At 39.1% G+C, this 21,577-nt stretch overlaps 1 protein-coding gene across 4 annotated transcripts in view; it reads left to right on the top strand.

Annotated features, from left to right (window-relative positions):
• Window positions 1-21,577, top strand: part of EPB41L4A (erythrocyte membrane protein band 4.1 like 4A) — a 244,559-nt gene that overhangs the window by 95,978 nt on the left and 127,004 nt on the right. For 3 of the 4 annotated variants that reach the window (XM_058538493.1, XM_058538485.1, XM_058538466.1), the window contains exon 3: window positions 7,336-7,440. The exons of the other annotated variant lie outside the window; for it this stretch is intronic. In XM_058538493.1, the coding sequence (XP_058394476.1) occupies window positions 7,336-7,440 (105 nt within the window). The remainder of the gene's footprint in view (window positions 1-7,335; window positions 7,441-21,577) is intronic. 4 annotated transcript variants of the gene reach the window in all.

Genomic DNA, 21,577 nt, shown 5'->3' with positions numbered 1-21,577 from the left:
TTTTATATACAAAAATTTAATATCAGGCTCCTTTATTTTTTGGTATCGCATAAATTTCAAATATATGATACTTATGCTAAAGTCTATTAAGTCTGTTGGAATTATATTAACACTGAAACAAATGTACGTTTTTAAAATTAAAAGTAAACTAAGCGTCTTTGAATCAGTTGATATACTGAGGTCAGGATAAATGAATCCATCCATCTTTCTTTGCTTTCATGTGTCTGACTGGTCAAGAAAAATGGAAATATTTATTAAGAGACAGGAAGAGAGTTATTTTTTTTAGTTTTTTTTTTGTGAGGAAGATCCGCCCTGAGCTAACATCTGCCAATCCTCCTCTTTTTGCTGAGGAAGGCTGGCCCTGGGCTAACATCCATGCCCATCTTCCTCCACTTTATATGGGACGCTGCCACAGCATGGCTTGCCAAGCGGTGCGTCAGTGCACCTCCAGGATCCGAACCGGCGAACCCCGGCCCACCCCAGCAGAGCGCGTGCACTTAATCGCTTGCGGCACTGGGCCGGCCCCAGGAAGAGAGGTTTAACTTGTAGGCCACCGTGTTTCCAGTATTGCATCTCTCTCTTCTTTGTTTGTTGGCTCTTAGTATTAATTCAGTGAACTTTCAGGGAATTCTTACTGTGTGTAAATTATTGGACTACATGGGAAGGACGTGGTATGTAATGCTCAACAAGTGCTTTCAAAATGTCTAAATTTTAGTAGAAAAGTTAAGAGAAGTGGCTTTAGTAAAGGCAGAATAGTATAAGTCTCAGAGATGGGCAAAAATAAGACACTTTGTAGGTTCAATGGAGGCAGAGGTCATAATGACATTGAAGGGATAATGACAGGCTTTATGGATCTAGGTGTTTGAACTGGGTCTTGAAGGGTAAGTGGGATTTTGATGATAGAGCAGGGAATATATTCCACATAAAGGGAATAGTACAGGCAAGCCAAGGCCACAGGGGACCTCATGAATTCTGTTCCTGATGTTTATGTTGGAGCTCAACTCATTCTCTCAAAAGTCTCATCAGTGGAGGTCTCTTATGTGTCTAAGACAATACTTTAATTTCTTCATTTTTCAGAAAATCCTTGGGCATGTTGCTAAATGCTGTGGTCATAGTTATAGCTTATTTTGTAGCATCCTGATGAATTCCTCATTTTGGCAGAGATTTCTTCTGGAAATGGTCAGAAAAAACTGGAATTGTGTAAAATACAATCACATTCATGTCTTTCCTTTGCCAAGTACTGAAAGAAGTAAAGTTAATAAACAAGTTTTCCTTAAACTTCAAATGAAACTAACCATCTGACTTAGAAGTGAAGCTGTGCCTCAGCGTTTTAAGGCCTGGGGTACATAGCCTATACACTGGTGCATAATGGCGTATCATAGAGTTACCTACATGAAAGGCTGGGGAAGAATTCAGATTAAGAAGTCGTAAAGTAACTTTTTTGGGGAGGAATGGGGAATGTGATTTGTTTATGTGTAAATGTGGTCAACAAATTGACAGCTCAACACCATAGTCCTATCTTGTCTCTATGCATTTTCCTTATTTAACACTTGATGGTGCGTGAAGCAAATCCACAAAACAACTACCTTCATGAGCAAAAAAAGGTAATGACTAGTTCTACTTGGCATACTTTTCCTTTTTAAAAATATTTTTACACAAGTAAAATGTGTGCGTGGTAACTAGTCAAATGTACAAAAAAATCTTCTGATGAAAACCAAGTCCTTCCCTGTCTCACTTTCTAGAAGTTTCTTAGTCACTCCATAGCTCCAGGGCTCTGATATGCCAATCAATTGCCTTCCCCATCAAGGTTCTTTGTGTTGTATTCTGGGTGCATCTTGCTCTCCTCTGGCATTTTTATTAGCATATTTTTTCCATCTTCTAGAGATTAATCATTTGCTGGCATGTATTAGGTACTCAATAAATATTTGAATGAATGAAGTCATGTTTCTTTCATAATATTCTTGAAGGTACTTGTCCTTTTCTAGTAATAAATCCTGGAACTGGCCTGTTCCTTGTCCAGTGTACTTCGAGTTTTTTCTTTAGCTCTCATGTCAGTTCTCTATCTGTTCTTAATTTCTTTATTCAGGGTAATTTCTTCTGAACCTGAAGGCTTTTAACCTGAAGTGGAAAATATAGCCCATAGGCAATCTCGATGAAGAACCCACATGAAGAATGAAATTATCCAGAAGTATAAGAGTAGGAGGCATAACAATGGAATATACTTTGGGGGAAGGGTGATTGAAAGGGGTCAGTTAGGGCAGGAGTGGCAGAAATGTGGGCTGGTTGTGTGCACCCCCACCCCAGTAGCTAATTTACTGCAGGCATCCATACTTTCTGAGTCTTGTCATATTGCGCTGTGACAGATAAGAAGTTAAGAGGTTTTCATGTACATGTATGCTTGAAGTAGTGACAGAAATGTGGTATTTCTGAGATTCGCCTGGCTCTGCTCCAGGTACATGTGTAGACACACCCGTAATGTACAGAAAGCTGTAGAGGGAATCATGAGACATGTTTTTTCATAGGTTAGCTCTGGATTCATTGCATAACACTGCATGCTTTCCTTGTGGTTTCTTTGTAGAGGCTAACAAATATGCTAAAGGATGATATTTTTAAAGTATTTTTAGCACCAGATTCGATATAAATGCAAAACTGTCACAGAGGACCAACCGACTATGTTCTGGGGTTTTTGGAATGATAGTTTTAGAAAACGGTGATTCCTTCTATGCATGAAACTTTTGTGATTTCCATATGCTTTCCAAACTACTAAGCTGGTTTTCCAAGCTTGCTTTTGTGTGTATTCTTCATGAGTAGAGTGTTATATCTTTTTTATGCTTCATGAATAGATTATGAGAAAGCTAACATTTCTTGTGGAAATAGAGGCATAAAATGTTTTTCATAAAGTCAGCCTTGGTTTATATATTTTTAAAAAAAATTCTACACCATTTCAGTGCTTTAATTTCAAGCATCATTCATTCCTCTTTTGTTCATGAAGCACTTCTTTACATGCTTGGAATAGAAGAATTGGGTGGAGTTGTGCAGCTCTCTCTACCTCCTCTAGTTACTCTGTCCGTGCCTGGATAGGAGAACGGACCCAGAGGAGAGATTAGATCAAGATGGAGCACTAGGCTCATATGCCAGCCTTCCAGAAATATTTTGAACTAACAGGAAAGATATTTGTGCATATTTTACAGCAGCCTGGAAAATAAGAAAGGCTGATTTAAGTTGGCCAGAAATTATAAAAAATTCTTGAGGCAAAAGGCAAATGTAAAACAATTGAAGGTGAAACCATAGCCCAAAACATGGGCAGGAGAACTATAGAAGGAAGTAGTGATGGATTAAGGATTGCTCCAAATTTAGTGGCTGTGGATATATTGGGATTAGGAGAAATTTTGAGCAACCATCAGGGTGATGGCTATAGAAACTGTGAGATACCCAGTGTCTTTCCAATAAATTCCTTTCATGGTTACTTAGCCAGAGTCAAGTATTATTGTTTGCAACCAAGAACTCTGCCAGTTTGCACTTCCTAGGATGAAATGTTAGTATTTATGATATTTTCAGTATGCCATTGCAGCCAATTTTCTGTATTCTTGCTCGGGATTTTTACTTGGGACTCTGGCATGGCTCTTGGGTCCAAACACATGGTCACTGCTCCGACAGGGCAAGGGAAGGGAGGCTAGTGGATCACCTGGCTGCTTCTATTCAGTACCTCAAGAATTCTGGGAAACCTGGCTCAGGAATCAGTCACCATTACTCCCTGTCACAATGATTCCACCTCTGGACGTCTCTGCTGTTGGACAGCCTACCATTGGGAGCCACTGCCATGACTGAATTCTCAACTCTTCCTTCATCTTTCCATCACTTGCTCAGAAGTCAAAGTCCTTGGCTGAAACCAGGTCATGTGTTGCAGCCCAGGTGCCAGGTGTTAGGGAGTCTAGTTCCTGCTTCTAACAAGACTTGCATAGTGGGGGATCCTTTCCAAATAGGGATGGGCTTGATATTATACACCCCAAACAAAAGAACCAAAATGGGAAATTCTCTATTAAGGATATTTGACATTAGAAACTCCAGTAATGTAACTCATAGATGAAAGGACAAAAATCATGTAATCATCTCAGATTCCCAAAAAGAAGCTGATAAAATTATTACCCATTCTTAACTAAAAATCAAAACAGAATAAAACAAAACAAAAACAAACAAAAAAACTAAAAAAGCAGGAATAAAAGGAATCTTGTATTTGATAAAGGGTATGTAAAAGGGCTTTATAGCAGCCGTTATACTTAGTGGTGAAATTTTAGAAGTGATTACCTTCAGGTCAAGAAGATAGGAATGAATGTTCTCACACTGCCAGTCATCATTTTATTGAGGCTCCAGCCAATGCAGTAAGAAAAAGAAATATGGAGGAGGCGTTTTGAAAAGGAAGAACTAGAACACTTACTATTTGTAGAAAATGTGGTCATATGAAAAGACACCATAGACAGAGAGTGAAGGACTCTTTTCATTAATATGAGTTACGCAAGATGGCTAGGAAATAGACCAATGTAGAAAAATCAGTTGCTTCCCAATACATTAGCAATAGCCATTCAGAAAGTATAATACAACAAAAAACTATAAAATAGCTAAGAATAAGCCTGTATTAGTTTTCTATTGCTGCAAATTGCCACAAATTCTGGTTAAATATACCCCCATTTGTTATCTCACTATTCTGTAGATCCGGAGTCCATGACAGCATGACTGGGTTCTAAGCTCAGTGTCACAAGGCTGAAATCAAGGTGTTGGTCAGCTGGGCTCTAATCTGAAGGCTTTGAGGGAAAGTCTGCTTCCAGACTCTTTCAGGTTGTTAGCAAAATCTGATAGTTTTTTGGGCTGTAGGACTGAGGTTCCCATTTCCTTGCTGGCTGTCTGCTGGGGTGTACTCTCAGCTCCTTGAGGCTGCTTGCATTGCTTTCTCAGATGGCTCCCTCCATCTTTCAAATGGCAAGGACCTGTGCAGTTGTTCTTATGCTTTGAATATCTTCGACTTACCTTCTGCCTTTCTCTTTTGCTGGAGAAAGTGCTTTGCTTTTATAAGGGCCCAAGTGATTAGGTCAGATCCACTCGAACCACCTCCCTGTATTAAGGCAAACTGTGATTTATAACACAATCGCAGGAGTGATATTTCCTCATACTCACCCCGGATCTGGGGATTATATTATAGCAGGACATTTTGGGAAGGGGGTGTTTTGTAAACTCTGCCTGCCACAAAGCTCAAATGGAATTTTATAAGACCCACGTGAAAAAAAAGTAAAATTTCCTTGAAGGATATTAAAAAAATATAGGTTTCACTTTGGAAATATCATATCATCATATCCCCCCAATCATCCAATCTGTCAATTAAGTTTAATTCCAGTCAAATTCCCAACAGAACTGTGTATTAAATTGGCAATCTGGTTCTAAACTTCCTCTGGTAGAAGAAAATGTCTAAGAATTGGCAAAGACAATTTTGAAAAAGAGTGATAGATATCAACAAATTATATTAAACTAAACTCATTAAAATCTTGGAGTATTGGTCCAGGAATAATCCATGGGATAGAATGAGAGTTCATTTAGTAGATGATAAGGTTGTTCCAAATCAAAAGGGAAATCATAGCCTTTTCGGTAAATGGTGGTACAATTGTCTATCCATTTGGAAACAAAGTTAGGCCCTTATCCCAAGCACAAAAATAATTTCCAGATGCAGTGATGAGCTAAATATTCTAAGTAAAATTGTACAAGTAAAAGAAGTGCTTAAGAGAATTTGCTCATAAACTTCGGGTTAGAGAATGCCTAACCTAAATGCTAGGAAATGCAATTGGTTAGTAAGCACATGTTAAGAGCACTTAATTTTATTAGTGTCAGGAAAATGCAAATTAAAACAGTTACTCCCTTCTCCACTTTTTTGCTCATTCAGTTTGGAAAAAGTTGCTCAATCCAAATGTTGGCAAGGGTGTGGGAAACGTACTCTCATTGAATGAATTGTAATGGTCTTTTTGGCAGTGCCCCTTGTAATTTTAAGTATACATAGCCTTCAAATGTGTAATTTCACGTTTAGATTTTTACCTTAGCTAAAAGCACAGGTACATGAGTCCAAAAAGGCATTTACTGGATGTGGTATTGTTATAGCAGAAAATGTCCAATAACCTAAAGATCCATCATGGAAGGGCTTTTTGTTTATAAATTATCTAATGGGTTTTGAAAAAGGGACCAATTAAGTGTAACCAAGGTAATTTAGAGGAAAACAAAATACCTGTGGGATTTGCAACAAGAACTGGCTTCTCCCAGTGTCTGCTTTTATCACCTCCTATCAGTCATTTTATAATACATTTAATCAAAACATTTCCCTTACGTTACAAATCCATTTTCTAAAAACAGTGCAATATTGAGTACTCACCATTCATGAGTAAGCACATAATGGTAATTCTCAGAGGGAAGATGCAGCTGAACAAAGGCCTACTTCATTATCATAATGTATGACTTCTTGGGGATTTCTTTTAGTACCTTGTTAAACCTGCCAATGATGGGGCAAAAGAAAGGAAAAGTCTATATGTATACCATCGAAATGGATTATTTTCAGGATTAATGTGATATGTGGAGCAGTGCTTGCTGGTTAAATGTTTATCTCATGTGTGTGAATAATTGGTATTTAATATATGGTAATAATCTTAATTTAAAGAATCTCCGTGTATATAGTGGGAGGGGGAGAAGAGAAATTAGATTTTTAGATAGGTGTCAGCCTTTACAGAGCAGCCAAGGGAAATGCTTTCTTTATGTCTGTGCTTATGTGAAAGAGATAAAGTAAAATATCTTCACAAGGGTTTTCCAGAACATTGACTTGGGCAGCTTTAATCTATCGGTTTGTTAGTTGAGGATTGAAAATAAAAGGTTTGGCTGCTGTTATTTTAATTTTATATATCTTCTGTATTAGTTGTGAGAGTAATGCTGTAGGTGAAAATTGCTTTTTAAAGTGCAAGAATTGTGGGATTTCAACTAAAGTAAGTGGTTTTTTTGATGAATTTATTAGATGCTCTTCATATAAAAGATTATCTTTATTAGAAGAATTTTGTGCTGAAGATAATTTACAGTTCCATGAGAAAAGAAGGCTGTATTAATTTGAAACCCATTACAATTTTAAAATTGCTTTCCAAAGCAATTTTTTAATGCGCTTTACTTAAAACCTCTCTTTTCTTGGTAGCAGAGGTAGAACTTAATAAAATCGCTCCTGTTGTGAGCAAAGCTAACAAAAGGTGAGAGCTGTGACTGCTCCACTGAGAAAGATAAGACACCTTGTTAAACAAAACAAACTGTGCATTGTTTTTGCAGAAGTCAACGAAAGGTTCCGTTGTCCTTAACCACGTGTTCCGTCACATAAACCTCGTGGAGATAGATTATTTTGGGCTGCGTTACTGTGACAGGAGCCATCAGACAGTGAGTACAATGACTTCATGTTAAATTTTTCTGGATATAAATTTCACTCTATCTCTGGCCTTTTCTAATGTGGTTTTAGGTGGTTAGAGTCTTTGTAAATGAAAATAATTTTGAAAACCTTAAACGTGTTTACCCCTGCTGATTTCTTTCATTTTTTCCCCTCTTTTGCCGGAAATCTATTGCAGGATTCACAACTTATATATGTGTACTCTTCTTTGCAGGTGGCTTACCTGGTTTCCATTTTGGCAACCATATCGTAGGGAGTACTTTCCATTTGTGCTGTTAGGAGGATTGAATAAGCCATTTAATGTGTTAGGAGGCAAGTGGCTAGTCTCTTGAAGTGACAGATATTGTTGCCTTTTAAGAAAGTAAATGGTTAAAGAGAAGACATACACATGGTGTAAAAAGGTGCCTATCTAAGTTTTAGAGGTTGGATGAGGAATTATAAAATAAAATAAGTAGGGGTGTTCATTCATGAGCTTCATGGAATAATAATGGCAACCAAGCTTTTGGTGTCTGATGTCAATTGTTCATGAGGGTTTAACTCAGAACCTTCCTGACTGGTTGGATGGTAGAGTTACTAAGAAACGCACCACATTGGTTAGTGTGTATATGCATATGTATGTTTCTGAAACGCTGTCTCTTGGATGGTGAACAGAGGGGAGACTTTGGAGGTGATGATTTTGAGGTATGAAAGGATATTCATTAGTGACTTTTGTTTTAGTCTAAGAAAGATCTTAACCTCAGATAGACACTATGCAAAATGCTTATATGCTTACCTTAAAAATACCCTATTTTTATAGGGTATTTACCTGCCTTACCTACCTTTTATTTTTCATGTTGTTCAACTCCTGTTAAAATAAAGATTTCCTCCTCTTCCTTCATCAGTTCTCCCAGCCTCCACTGGGTCGTCTGGGGTCTGTTCAGTGAGGGACGTGATTGTCTGAGGGGTTTCTCTGCCCTGGTCCCAGTAATGTGCTAGGGTGAGAAGAGGCCGGCAAATGGAATGCTATTGATGGTGATAACTTGTGATTTTTCTTGAGCTAGTTCCGTAACCTGTTCTGTTTCACAGGCAGATTTCACAAAGTAGGAATGAAAAATTGGGTGTGTTGGTTAGCTTTCCATAGAAAGGAATAGCTTTCTAAAGGCAAGTGGTTATTAATGCATACTTCAAAGAAAGGGAAGTGGACATATTCAGAAGTTCACTGACTTCTATCCTGTACAGGCCATAAGTCAATATAGCAGAGCTGTAAATCTATACCGAAAGATTAAATTGAAGGCTATAGAAGATATCTTGCATTACATTCATATTTTTGAAATAACTTTTTTCCTAGCAGAGAAAAATACAGTTTCCTGATCTTATCTAGTGTGTCAGACCTTGCCTGGAAAGATTGACTGTCTTACTAAAATTGTATAGACCTTATCTGTCTTTTTTTTTTTTTTTAACTTTGCAAAGAAAAAAATGTGAAAAGCTAGAGAATTCAAAAAATTGTCTGTTATTGCCAAAGAATTAGTAGTTGGTATTGATAATTTATTAAAAGTTGTCTAGGGCTTATATTAAGACCAAAAACTTTTTTTTCACTTTTTTCACCTTTATTCCTAAGGGTTGGCATTTGTGATAGTGTTTGTAATACAGATGTTTTAGGAGAAAATAAGTTACACAGTTAGAAGGAGAAAGTTCTTAATGTTGTATTTTTTGATGTGGTAAGAACATCAGGAGTGTGAATCATATGAAAAAGCTATTTTTTGCTTCTGCTGATTTTCTTTCTTTCTAGTGAAGTCAGATATAGAGGTGGTTTGTAAACATAGCTTAGTCTTTGCATGTTCAAATGTATTATCTGATTATCTTATATTCCTTTTAATTGTAGGAAGCTGTGAGAATAAGGTCATGAAAACTTGCCCTTCCTCTAGGTAACCATTGCGTCAAAGTGTACCATTTCTGGAGGGCTGATAGAGTATCTGCATGGGAACACGTGATTCTATCCCTGATTCTCTTCTCTTGTATACTGAGCAGAACTTAGGATCTCCCTCAGAAAAAGCTCAGGCAGGCTTTTCACTCTAGAGGGGCAGCCACGCAAGGCACAACTTTGTTTCTGGGGAAATTGTCCATAAACCCCAAATCATGTTTCCCTGTTCTCTCTTTATATTAGTGGGAGCAGCCCTGTATATCCCACAGTTAGTTACTTAAGGTAAATAAGCATTTAAAGAATAGCCCTATGTTAGAATGGCCCAGGACATGGTGAAAAATCTTTGTCTTAGAAATAGAGTAATAATTTCCATGAATGAGCCTAAATTACTATCCTTTGGATTGGATTTTGTGTATTGCTTTGCTCTTTTTCTGCACCCAAAAGTTTATTTATTTATTTATTTATTTGAGGAAGATCAGCCCTGAACTAACGTCTGCCAATCCTCCTCTTTTTGCTGAGGAAGACTGGCCCTGAGCCAATATTCGTGCCCATCTTCCTCCACTCTACATGGGACGCCGCCACAGCATGGCCCAACAAGCAGCGTGTCGGCGCGCGCCTGGGATCCGAACCGGCAAACCCCAGGCGCCACAGCGGAGCGCGCGCACTCAACCACCTGCGCCACCAGGCCGGCCCCCCAAAAGTTTATTTTTAATGGAGAATACCTGTGTAACTATCTTTAGTATAATTAAGATCTACATAGAGAAGACTTTGAGACCCTAAGAAGGACTACTGAGGTTAACTCTTGAGGCAAATAAAGAGAGAAGGTGGGAGAAGGAGCTGGGGCTAAAAGAGAAGAAAGATGACAAGGAAAGAAGAAATGGCTCACATCAGTGAAAAGCCCTAGGCTGTTCCTCCCGCTCTCCCATCAGCAATGGATCGTGCCCTGGGGCCATCCCCAACTCTGGCTGGGGTTGGGGAGTAGACTGGGCAGCCTGCAGCATGCTAGTCAGCCAGTTGTGGTCCGAGTATAAGCAAGTGAGCTGGACTGGCAGTGGCTGAAGGGCTGTGGGGCAAGAGTCAGGGAGGGCTTTATGCCCAGCTCGGAGATTTAGTGCGTGTTGCGTGAGCAGCTACTCCAGAGAATTAGAGAGCAACATACCTGGTGAACATGTCCCTAGGACAGATGCACCTTACATGGCAGGAAACTTGTCTATCTTGGAGGACCAGTGTAACCGAGAGGCTTGGATCTAGACAGTTCGTTATCATCACCCGTCACCATCATCGTCATTGATGCACCAGGAACTGTTGAACATTTTCTGTGTGTTGTCTTTACATGCTCAGAACAACTGTCCAAGTTCAATATTATTATCCTGCCGTTAGAGATGAAGAAACAGAAGCTTAAAAGGTTAAGCAACTTGCCCAAGGTCACATAACTAGCAAGAATTAGGACTAGAATTCAAACCCAAGTGTTCCTGTCTCCAAGACGTTTCAACCACTATAATAGCCTGACTTGAATGCATGTAAGATGAAAGGGTTTGCATACTTAGGATACTACAGAATTCTCTCTTTCTGTGCAATTTACATATTAATGTTTGTTGAGAGGAGTTAAATGGCATTTTCCAAAGAGTAAACTTCTCAGATTGACCTTGTGGCAAGAAAGTTTATTGAGGTCTTTATGTATGTTATATGTTCATGTGGTAAACAGTTATTTAATGAATGCCTAATATTTAATGAATGCAGGCCATGGGCTAGAGCTTTCTCTGTTTTTCACATAGTCTCAGGAATTCTGAGGAAGGGGAATTTACTGCCTGGAATATTAAATGAAAAATCACAAATTTTATTAAACTATACATTCCATGAAACCAAGTCCTGGGACATTCATGTAACAAATGCATTGATTCAGGTGTTACCTATGTGTAAAGAGTAACAACAAGAGAGAAATAAACCTTGTTAGAGCCAACTTCTCTCTAAGGAGTGCAGCTGACTTGATTTGAACACTCTGGGCACCATGATTTCTTCACTTCTGAGGTAGGGTCTATAAAATAATCTCCAGGAAATAAAAACAATTCTTCGTGAAGAAACGTTTACTGAGACTGAATTAACACAATGCTGCATGTGTTAATTCAGACTTACTTTTATAAAATAATCTCTGAACGATGCACCACGGGCTTCACATACTTGCAGTTCCTTTTCCTAAAGACAAACAGGAAAGCACTTAGCCTGGGCATAGAGCCTGCTTTCTGTTCTGCTCTGGCCTGTGTCATCAGGTTTTTTCTTGATCCAGAATGGTCTATGCGGGGGATGTACCTCTTTTATATCAGGGCTTTGGTTTGACTTACAGAAAGGTAGCTGTGACGTAGTCTGCTGTAGGGATTACAAGAACACATGTGGGAGTCAGAGATTTAGATTTGTCTAATGACCTTGCCACTTATTAGCTGTAAATATTTAAAATTCTCTTAGAGTACTGACCATTAATCTAGAACAGCAGAACTTCCAGAAAAGTTTGCTCCCTCCAGTACGTTCTAGGACTGCTTATCACAAGTTTAGTTGCTTGCTCAGCAGGAACACCTCATTCTCCTCATGGTGTGTGGCCTTGCAGCTCAGCTTGGTGTATCTTTATTTTGAATCCCCAGCACCTGTGAATATGTCACCTTACATGGCGAAAGGGACTTTGCAGATGTAATTAAGGATCTTGTGATGAGGAGAGTATCCTTGGTTATCCAGGTGGGACCAATATAATTACAAGTGTCCTTATACATGACAAAGGGGAGGCAGGAGAGTCAGAGAGAAGGAGATATGATAATGGAAGCGGAGGTCAGAGTCATGACCATTACTGGAAGGGGACCTTCATCCAAGGAATGCAGGCAACCTCTAGAAGCTGGAAAAGGCAAGGAAGTGGATTCTTTCCTGGATCCTCCAGAAGGAACACAGCCTACATTTGGTTATTTTTGTTGTTTTTTGGTAAGGAAGATTGTCCCTGAGCTAACATGTGTACCCATCTTCCCCTATTTTTTGTATGTGGGATGCTGCCACAGCATGGCTTAATGAGTGGTGTGTACGCCCACGCCCGGGATCCGAACCTGGGAACCTCGGGCCGCTGAAGCAGAGCGTGTGAACTTAACCACTACGCCACCAGGCTGGCCCCCTTTTTCTTTCTTTCTTTTTTTTAGTGAGGAAGATTGGCCATGAGCTAACATTGCTAACATCTGTGCCCATCTTCCTCTATTTTGTACATAGGACACCAGCACAGCATGGCTTGATGAGTGGTGCATAGGTCCGCACCTGGGATCCGAACCTGTGACCCCCGGGCCACCGAACGGGAGCACGCGAACTTAACCACTACACCACTGGGCCAGCCCCTACACTTTGATTTTAGCCCAATGTCTTAATCCGTTTGGGCTGCTATAACAAATTACCGTAGACTGGGTGACTTAAACAGGAAACATTTATTTTTCATAGTTCTGGAGGCTGGAAGTCTGAGATCAGAGTACCAGCATAGTTGGGTTCTGGTGCAAGTCCACTTCCTGGTTACAGACAGCTCACTTCTCCTTGTAACTTCACATGATGAAAAGAGAGCTAGCTAGCTCTCTGGCCCCAATCCGATTCATGAGAGCTCTACCCTCCAGAGCTAATTACTTCTGAAAGGCCCCACTTCCAAAATACCATCATATTGGGATTAGGGTTTCAACATATGAAATTTGGGGGGACTCAAACATTCAGTCTGTTGCCCCCAGTGAGACCATTTTGGACTTCTGACCTTCAGAATTGTAAGATAATAAGTTTCCGTTTTTAAGCCACCAAATTTATGGTAATTTGTTACAGCAGCAAAAATAAACTAATACACATGGTTACGGTGGGAAGCATTTTATCTTGCCTGTTCAGTGGAAATATGAGGGCTTTCTTGTTTAGGTTTACCTATTAGGCAGAAACCTGGAACACTATTACTTTCACTGGGTCATAATAGCATATATCCTTCTGCATGTCAGGATTGCTGGGATTAGGGCTGCATGTGCATCTCCAGATGTCTATGAGCAATATTAGCTGCTGCTTCAAGATTATTTAGGTTCCTTATGAGAGAGGGCTAGTGAGTTCTGTTAATGGTAGGCAGAGAATTAAAATTACAATACAGACTTCTTCACTTTTAAGAATTGGGTGAATTTGAAATTACTCTAAGGCTAGAAGGAACATGAACCACCTTTTGGTGTTCAGAAGTTATTATAAATGGAGTGTGATGTGGTGGAACAGATAACTCCCTTTGGAGTCACAGGATAGATCTGAGTCCTGTGTTTGCACCTAATGAATCGTCAAGTCACTTAATTTTTCTGAATCTTGAGAGTAATAATGCCTCCCCTTCCCAACTCAGGATTGTTGTAGGACCAGATTAGAGAACACGTGAGAGCTCTTTGTAGATTATAAGGTGTTAAACATGTAGACGGCCTTTCCTGTTGAAACTCAGATGGAGGAAAATATTGCTGGTGATACATTTATTTGAAGGAGTGAAGTAGAGGAAAGAAGGAAACAGTCTGAAAGAAAGAAGAGAGAAAATCAAATAAGCTCTTGACTCTTAGACACCTTTGGAGATTTTTGAAGATGAGTTTTGTTGTTATTGAAAGCTGTAATGAGGATAAATGTGATATCCCAATACTACTTCTGGTTTTAAAATTAGTAGTTATAATCATACCTTATTTTAACGTTAGCACTTCAGGCTCCTTTACAAATTACTCCTTCAAAGGCAGAGGTTCTGTGTAATTAGAGGTTTTCTCAGAGTATGGAATTCAACCTGGCTTTGAGAATCAGGCTGCTGAATCTGCTGCCCTGTGACTTCATACGTCAAAGAAGTGGGGAAACATGTAGAATGCAGGTACAGCCAGCATGTGAATATCCTCTTCTAATGAATGCTCTTTTGCTTCAGTAAGACAATATAGGTAATCACATGGTACTGTGGACACAAAATAACCAATAACCATTCTCTAGATAAGAGAGATAGGTGAGTTTTCAAAATAACCAATAACCATTCTCTAGATAAGAGAGATAGGTGAGTTTTACTTGAGCCAAACTGAGGATTATAACCCGGGAAGGCCTTTTCCAGGAAGGAAGATAGCCTTTGGAGAAGCCTGGTTTTCAGTACAGTCTTATATCTTTTTAGAACAAAGAACACACATTAAACATGCCCAGGATATACATTCAGAGTTTCAAAGAGGTATTCAGTTGCAAATTAGCAGGTCAACGTGACCCTGATGTCCAGAAAGGGACTAACACGGCCTTTACCAATAGGGCGTAGGAGGGAAGTACGCATTCTTATCTTAAGAGAGTGAATTCTTGACTTTAATGGTTAAAACAGATGTGCAGTGTATGTTTGATAGGCCAGAAATCAGGCTGGTTTAGTTCAAGCTGAATCAGTTTTGAACCCAAATAGTTACCCCGTATGCCTCAATATGTGAAAATCTTTTGTCAGTACCTTCCCAACCTCTTGACTCTCCACACATACTTAGTTGCTTCTTACCCATCCTTTCCTCTCCTCTCACAATGGAAGAGCCCCCATGCCTCTGACCTGGATCTTACCACCTCTCACTTTGTATCTCTAACCCTCTCCCTCTCTATTCCCTCTCTTCCCTCGGGGTTTGGGCATGTTCAAGTCTCTTTCATTTAAAGCCACTCTTCTCCCACTCCCATGACCTCTTCTGTCAACTGCCACGTTGACTTCCTCTGTGTCACACCTCAACTCCAGAAAGCCTTATCTTAATTCATTGCCTCCACTTGCAAATCCCATTCATTCCTCAACTTCTCACAGTTCAGCTTTGATTCCTATCATGCCACTGAAACTGTCCTCAGGGTCTCTAGTTGCTAAATACAAGTGACATTTTCAGCCCTTATCTTTCTTGACCCTTCTGTTGCATTGACCCTAATGACTCAATCCTTCTTGAAATCTCATTTTGCTCTTATGACAGCACATTCTCTTTGTTTTCTTCTTTTCAAATTTGCTTCTGATTATTCTTATTTAGTCTTTTTATGATCACTTCTCCTCTATCTATTCCGTAAAATGTTGATATTTATCAGGATTTTGTCCTTGATTCTCTTATGCTCTAACTGGGTCCAGGCTCACACATTTAATTCTACCTCTTCCAGCGCTATTTGTCTCTGAAATAATTTCTTAAAATATATAAACTAAACTGTGTATATATATTGTATCCTCCCTTCCACCCCTGAATGCTGAGTAGTACTGAGCAAAAATGATCTTCATCCATTGAGCACTAGCAGGCAGGCTCTGCCATGAGTAATGGTGTTCTTTGTATCCCCATTTATTGTATTTTGCAGTGTGAGTGAGATTTCACTTCTGTAATTTTATGTTCTGGTAAACACCCATAATGACTAAGATGTATGTAAGTGATGATGTGACTCCTATTGCAAAGAAAGAAAGGAAGTTTGTCATGCTGGGTTATTTTGAATCACAACTTTTACTATCTGAGGCATCTTCAAGCATATGGTGGAGGAACAGAGGGCAAAGATGAAGAAGCAGAAAGGTTTCCTCCAGTAGCCCTTTGACTTACGAAGAGCATCATAAACACTGCGGCAGCCCGGGAGAACTGACAACAACATATGAAGGGGACCTGGGGAAAAAAACCTGGAGAAAACTATGGCTGGAGGCTTCTCAAGAGTCCAGGGGTCTGGAAGGGGGAGTGCCAGAAGCATCTTCATGGGGACCCCTACCACTGAAGCTCTCATTTTCCTGCTATTGAATATGTGTCACTCATCTTATGTAATCTCATCTGCTCTGTGGTTTAAATTATGATCAAAGGCTCAAATGACCCTCATATTTGTATCTCCAACCCTGATATCTCAAGAGGCGTTATACTCTTGAGCGTATACTGTGAAAAGACTGCAGACTCTGCCTCCAGACTGTCAGGATTCACACACACTCTATTGCTTGGGAGAGCTGTGTGGCGTTGGGTGAGTCTCCTAACTTCTCTATGCCTCAGTTTCCCCATTTATAAAGTGGGGATAGTAACAGTACCAACTTTAAAGGGAGATAGTGAGAGTTAAAGCAGTCCATGTAATAAACGCCCAGACTGGTGCGTTAGACCCTGTAGTCAGTGTAATATCAGTGTTAGCTCCTACTATGTACTTGGGTGTCCCTCAGGTGGCTCAAATGCTACTTATTCAAAACTGAAATCTTCATCTCCCCCTCCAGACCTGCTCTTTTTCTTATATTCCTGAGAGCAGTGATTTTCCAGAATTTCTTAAAACTATATGCCTGTGTATAATTTTAGATTGAGAGTAAAAATTTTATGAGAAGTTTAGATGCAAATTTTTGGCTTATCATAAATACTGACATTGTAAAATCTGTCACATTACTCTTAAATGTATCCAGTGAATCTGTATATTATAGCAGTTTTGTACTCATCAATCTTTAAAAAAATATACATGAACAAGTCAGAAATTTGTCTTTATTCCTTTTATCTCCTTAAACCTGTATTTCTACTCCACTTTCTTCATTAATTTTTCTCATTATATTTTTATTAATAAAATATATTTATCTATAACAATATCGTACATATAAATAGAAATTTTAGAAGTTTATTTCCTGAGACCTTAAGGCTCTAGTTGTTATTGAGCCTTAAGAGCAGTTATTATTACTATGGTTATCAGTATACCATTAATTAAAACAGCAAGATATTATGCATTTTAATAATTATTAAACATAAAAAGGAAACATTTATTGGAAATGTGTGTCTTAATGAAATGAATGAGGCTTTTTCTTCTCAATTAGTCTAAGTACCCTTGGATGGTTATAATATATTTCTGGAGTGAGATAGATGTCAGCAACAATTTTATTTCTATTTTTAGTTTTATAGGTATGAGCACTGAGTAACCTTGTCTTCTAAAGTAGATAGATAGAAAAAGAAGGAGTTTTGGTAAAGGAAGATCACTTAATTCCCTGAACTCCTTCTGAGTTATATGCCAAAAACCATATAGTGATATGTCATCTAAAATTATTTTTAGTAATCTATCAGGTACAATGTTGTCATCATCTTCCCTGTAAATCTGCTCTTTGTCTTATGTTCCTGAGAGCAGTGATTTCTCAGACTGCTCATTGGGTTCTCCTTCAGTTTAGTTGAAAACAGTAAATTCAAAACCACCTGACCTGCAAAAGATTGTTAATCATTATACTAATTCAATTTTATAATTTCTGGGAAATGTATTAAAAAATGCTTTACCATGATTTATCAAAAGAGTATGAATTATGCTTTTTTTCTTTTACTTAGAAGCACCTGATTTAATCCAATTTAGTTAGAAAGGATTAGGAAAATTAAAAATTGTTAATTTTAATGTACATTTGCCAATACAAGGTTTTTGATAAAATGCTTTTATCTAATTACATACTTTATATTTTCATCAGAGTCTTGGAGCTGCAGATACAGCCCATGCAGTTTATGGAAAATGTCCAACATATAACGCTTTGGCAAAGCCAGTCATCAAACCAGTCAGCCATACCCGCTTGCTTTCTGTCATTTGTCAATTTAAATGAAAATGTTAACATGTGTTCTGTGAATTTCACTTTGGAATTTTATTTCTGAGATGGATAGGCAGATAAGGCACAGTGTTTTGTTACTTAGATGAGATAGGCTTACCAGGGCTTTGATTTGCTTTATTCTTCTGGGACTCTTCCTCATGAGCCATGTATATTTTGATGATAGCTGGAGGATGAAAGTTGTAAGATCATTAAACGAAAATCATCACTCCCTCTGCTGCCCTACTCTATATCTGAGTTCAAAACAGCCCAACTATGGGCCAAAATACCATGCTTCTATGACCTTGCCTAGTCTTTACCAGAAATATGTATAAGGTAGGGAAAGACAATTTATGGTGTCTTTATTAAACACAACTTTGCTAACAATGATATTTAAAAATATTCCTATGTTTCTACTCCTGGAATTTTTCACACCCTGGGGCAATGTGCTATATAGAGAGATTGAAATGGGTAAGCAGTGCCTTTCAACTTTAAATTGGGAAAGGGGATTGTGAAAGGGGAGTGCAGTGGAAAGGAGAATTGGCACGCCATTTTATCTCAGGGCTGCTCTTAGATAGATCAGTTTTAGGAAAGAGTGTGCATAGAAGTTGGGAGTCTGGGAATTAAGTCCCTTAAAACTATCCATTGCCTGTGTATCCTTCAGGAACTCCTCAGATATGTTTCCCTGAGATGCCTGCGCATCTGTTTGAGTACCTTAGTGCATGCCACCACTATCCCGATTGCCCAAAATGGGGTGTCATTCCTAACTCAGTCATCTCTCCTTTTCCTCCTAGCTAACCAGTCACCAAGTCCTGTCAATTCTACTTTTTAATAGCTGGAGGGCCTATGTAGTTCACCATTCAACCCAGGATACTTCTGAGAGTGAACAGGGCCACTGTTGATAACTAAGGACAGCAGTTGTAAACAGGACTTAGGGTCACCTGTTAACCTCTCTAGATTCAGTCTCCATCTCTGAATTCTACTTTAGATGCCAGCACATTCGCTTGGATTTCTATAAAAGCTTTCTGACTGGTCTTCCTGTCTTTACTCTTGTTCCTCCAAGGTTTTCCTCACTGCAGTTACAACTTCTTTCAGAAAGGCAACTTTAATGATGTCTCCTCTATGGCTTAAAATTCTTTAAAGGATCCCTAAGGGAAACCCAAATTGCTTAACGTGGATTACCAGGTCCTTCAAGGTATGTGGCCCTTGGTTGCTCTTGAGCTTCTCTTGCAACGCAACTCTTCTCTTCAGTCCCCCTACTCGTGCTCCACCCAAACCCACATTCCAGGTACATAGCCACACTGAACGACCTGCAGCTCCTTACCTGTTCTGTAGGGTCTCAGAATGGTGTGTCCTTCCTCTCCTCATTCTTACCTGGTTAAATCCTGCTCCTCCTTACCACCTACTTGAGATGTCTCTGTCTCCTTCTTCCTGAAGCTTTCCCTCAGTCTCCAGAAATGCCCTCGGCATGCTCCTGTCGCACATTAAAAATACTGCATTGTATTTGCCTGTTAAATAAGATCCGCCACTTGATTGGAAACTCCTTGAGGGAGGGATTGTGTCCTGTTCATCGCTTTATGACCACCTCCTGTCACTGCTGGCTAAGTGATCTATAATATAAGTGAACGAAAGAACTCGCACCTAGACAAGTAGGCAGGCCAGATGGGTGCTTCCTTGCCTCACGTTTTCATGTCTGTCTGCTGCTTCCTTGCCCTGCTGTTCTTTGAATTTATTGTGTTCTCTTTTGAAAGGCCTCTCCTATTATTCATTTTAACCAGATTTCACCTATATTAGAAAAGGAAAAAAGCTTTACTGAGATGTTAGGAAGTTAGGTTGGCAATGTCTGGGATTGTAAGGAATTACAGATAGATGATATTCTTAGTGTGCTGGTAGCTACTGGGTGGTGTTCAGAATATTCTTCTCTAGTAAGAGGTAGTACAGTGTGTGGTAGAAGAAGGTGTATGAGTTCAGGTAATGTCACTGGTAGCTGTATGGTTGTGGATCCTATGATTTTAAAAAATTTTCTTATAGTAAACTGTATTTCTAATAAAACAGTAGGTTTTTCTATTTCTCTGTTTTTGATGAACAATTTCTGCTAAGAAAGGAAGAGGTGATTTTCTGGAAGCATTTTCTGTTTAGGGTGGGTCTGATCTCTTCTGAGCACAGTCATGTGATGCATCATGAGAATTCAGCAGCCTGACATGGGTGAAAGAACGCTGGGAAGTGCTGAGAGGGGGGCCTGCTGACCCGCCGCCACCCACAGAGCCGCTTGGTGTGTTACATGCTTTCCTCACACCTGAGCACCTGGGGAGCAGAGCATGCTTTGATTGTTCTTCAGTTTCTTTGTTCGTTGTGTTGATTTTGACATGGATTCAAAAATGCTTTTGGGGGCTGGCCCCATGGTGTAGTGTTCAAGTTTGGCGCACTCTGCTCCGGCAGCCCGGGTTTGCAGGTTCGGATCTTGGGTGTGGACCTACACCACTCGTCAGCCATGCTGTGGTGGTGACCCACATACAAAAAAGTAGAGAAAGACTGGCGCAGATGTTAGCTCAGGGGGAATCTTCCTCAGCAAAAAAAAAAAAAAAAAGCTTTTGAAGAACCTAGACTTGTCTGAAGTCAGCTCCATGATGGATCTTGAACTTAATGCTCTTATAGTTTTTTTTTTCTTCTTTTTCCCTCTCAGATGCTTGATCACAATAGGCACAAATGTGTCTTCCATGGGTTATGTATAAATAAGATATTTTATCTTGTGGCTTTCATAAATTTGTTGTTTTCCAGATTTAGGGAGGTGAGGGATTGAATTCTATCTTGCATAGAAAGTTCTATCTTCATTAATGGCACTCAGTGCCTTTTTTCAGCAAAAATAGATTAAAAGGAGGAACAGTTGAAGATGATAAAGGTGCAAATACTTTAAAACAAAATATCAAGAAAGTAGAAACCTCACTATATGTATATGCCCACATATATTTGTATATACAACAAGGTATGTGGGTATGCTAAGTGTTTTTTTTGGCAGTAAAACAGGTTTTCTGTGACCCACATTTTCTTAGTCATATAAATGCGTGAGAGGGATATTGCTGATTTCTTTACTATGAACATTTTATTAAATTAGACTGTCCTTCTCCCTGGTTAAATCAGAATGCACTATAAAGGATAGAATTTCAGACAGCTGATTGATTGGCTAATGGGAAAGCTGTGGTTTTAGAGTTAATGATTCCAGACATTTTCTTGATTATCACAGGAAACTAGTTGTTTTTTAATCTAGAGTGTTGATACAAACCTCTGATAGATTGACCTTGATTTAACCTTATTCTGAATCTTAAGATGATCTTCTCCATGAATATAAACAGAGATTTGATTCGGATATGCTGGTAGCCTACTGATAAAATGTATTTTTTGCATTATTTCTTATATTATTTTGTCTTGAATTTTATAAAATTTCAAATATATTGCATGCACTGAAAGCTACAGGGACTAGTTTGTCTATCTTTTATATGACTTGTTCCAGTACGAGAGGTGCTCCAAGAATTGTTCCAAGTTGGGCAGGTGCTTTTTTTGGGGGGCAGAAGGTAGGACTTACTCACTTTCCCTATTGGACTGTGAATTTTGAAAATTGCTTTATGAATTAACAAAAGTAGGCCCTTTAAAAGCTTATGACGTGTAGGAGCTTAATTTTTTCTTGCAAGATACCCATCAGTGTTTTGGATTACAGGATATTTTT

The sequence above is a fragment of the Diceros bicornis genome, chromosome 1 (assembly GCF_020826845.1).
Source record: "Diceros bicornis minor isolate mBicDic1 chromosome 1, mDicBic1.mat.cur, whole genome shotgun sequence".
NCBI lineage: Eukaryota > Metazoa > Chordata > Mammalia > Perissodactyla > Rhinocerotidae > Diceros > Diceros bicornis.
This window is presented reverse-complemented; position numbering and strand designations above follow the sequence as displayed.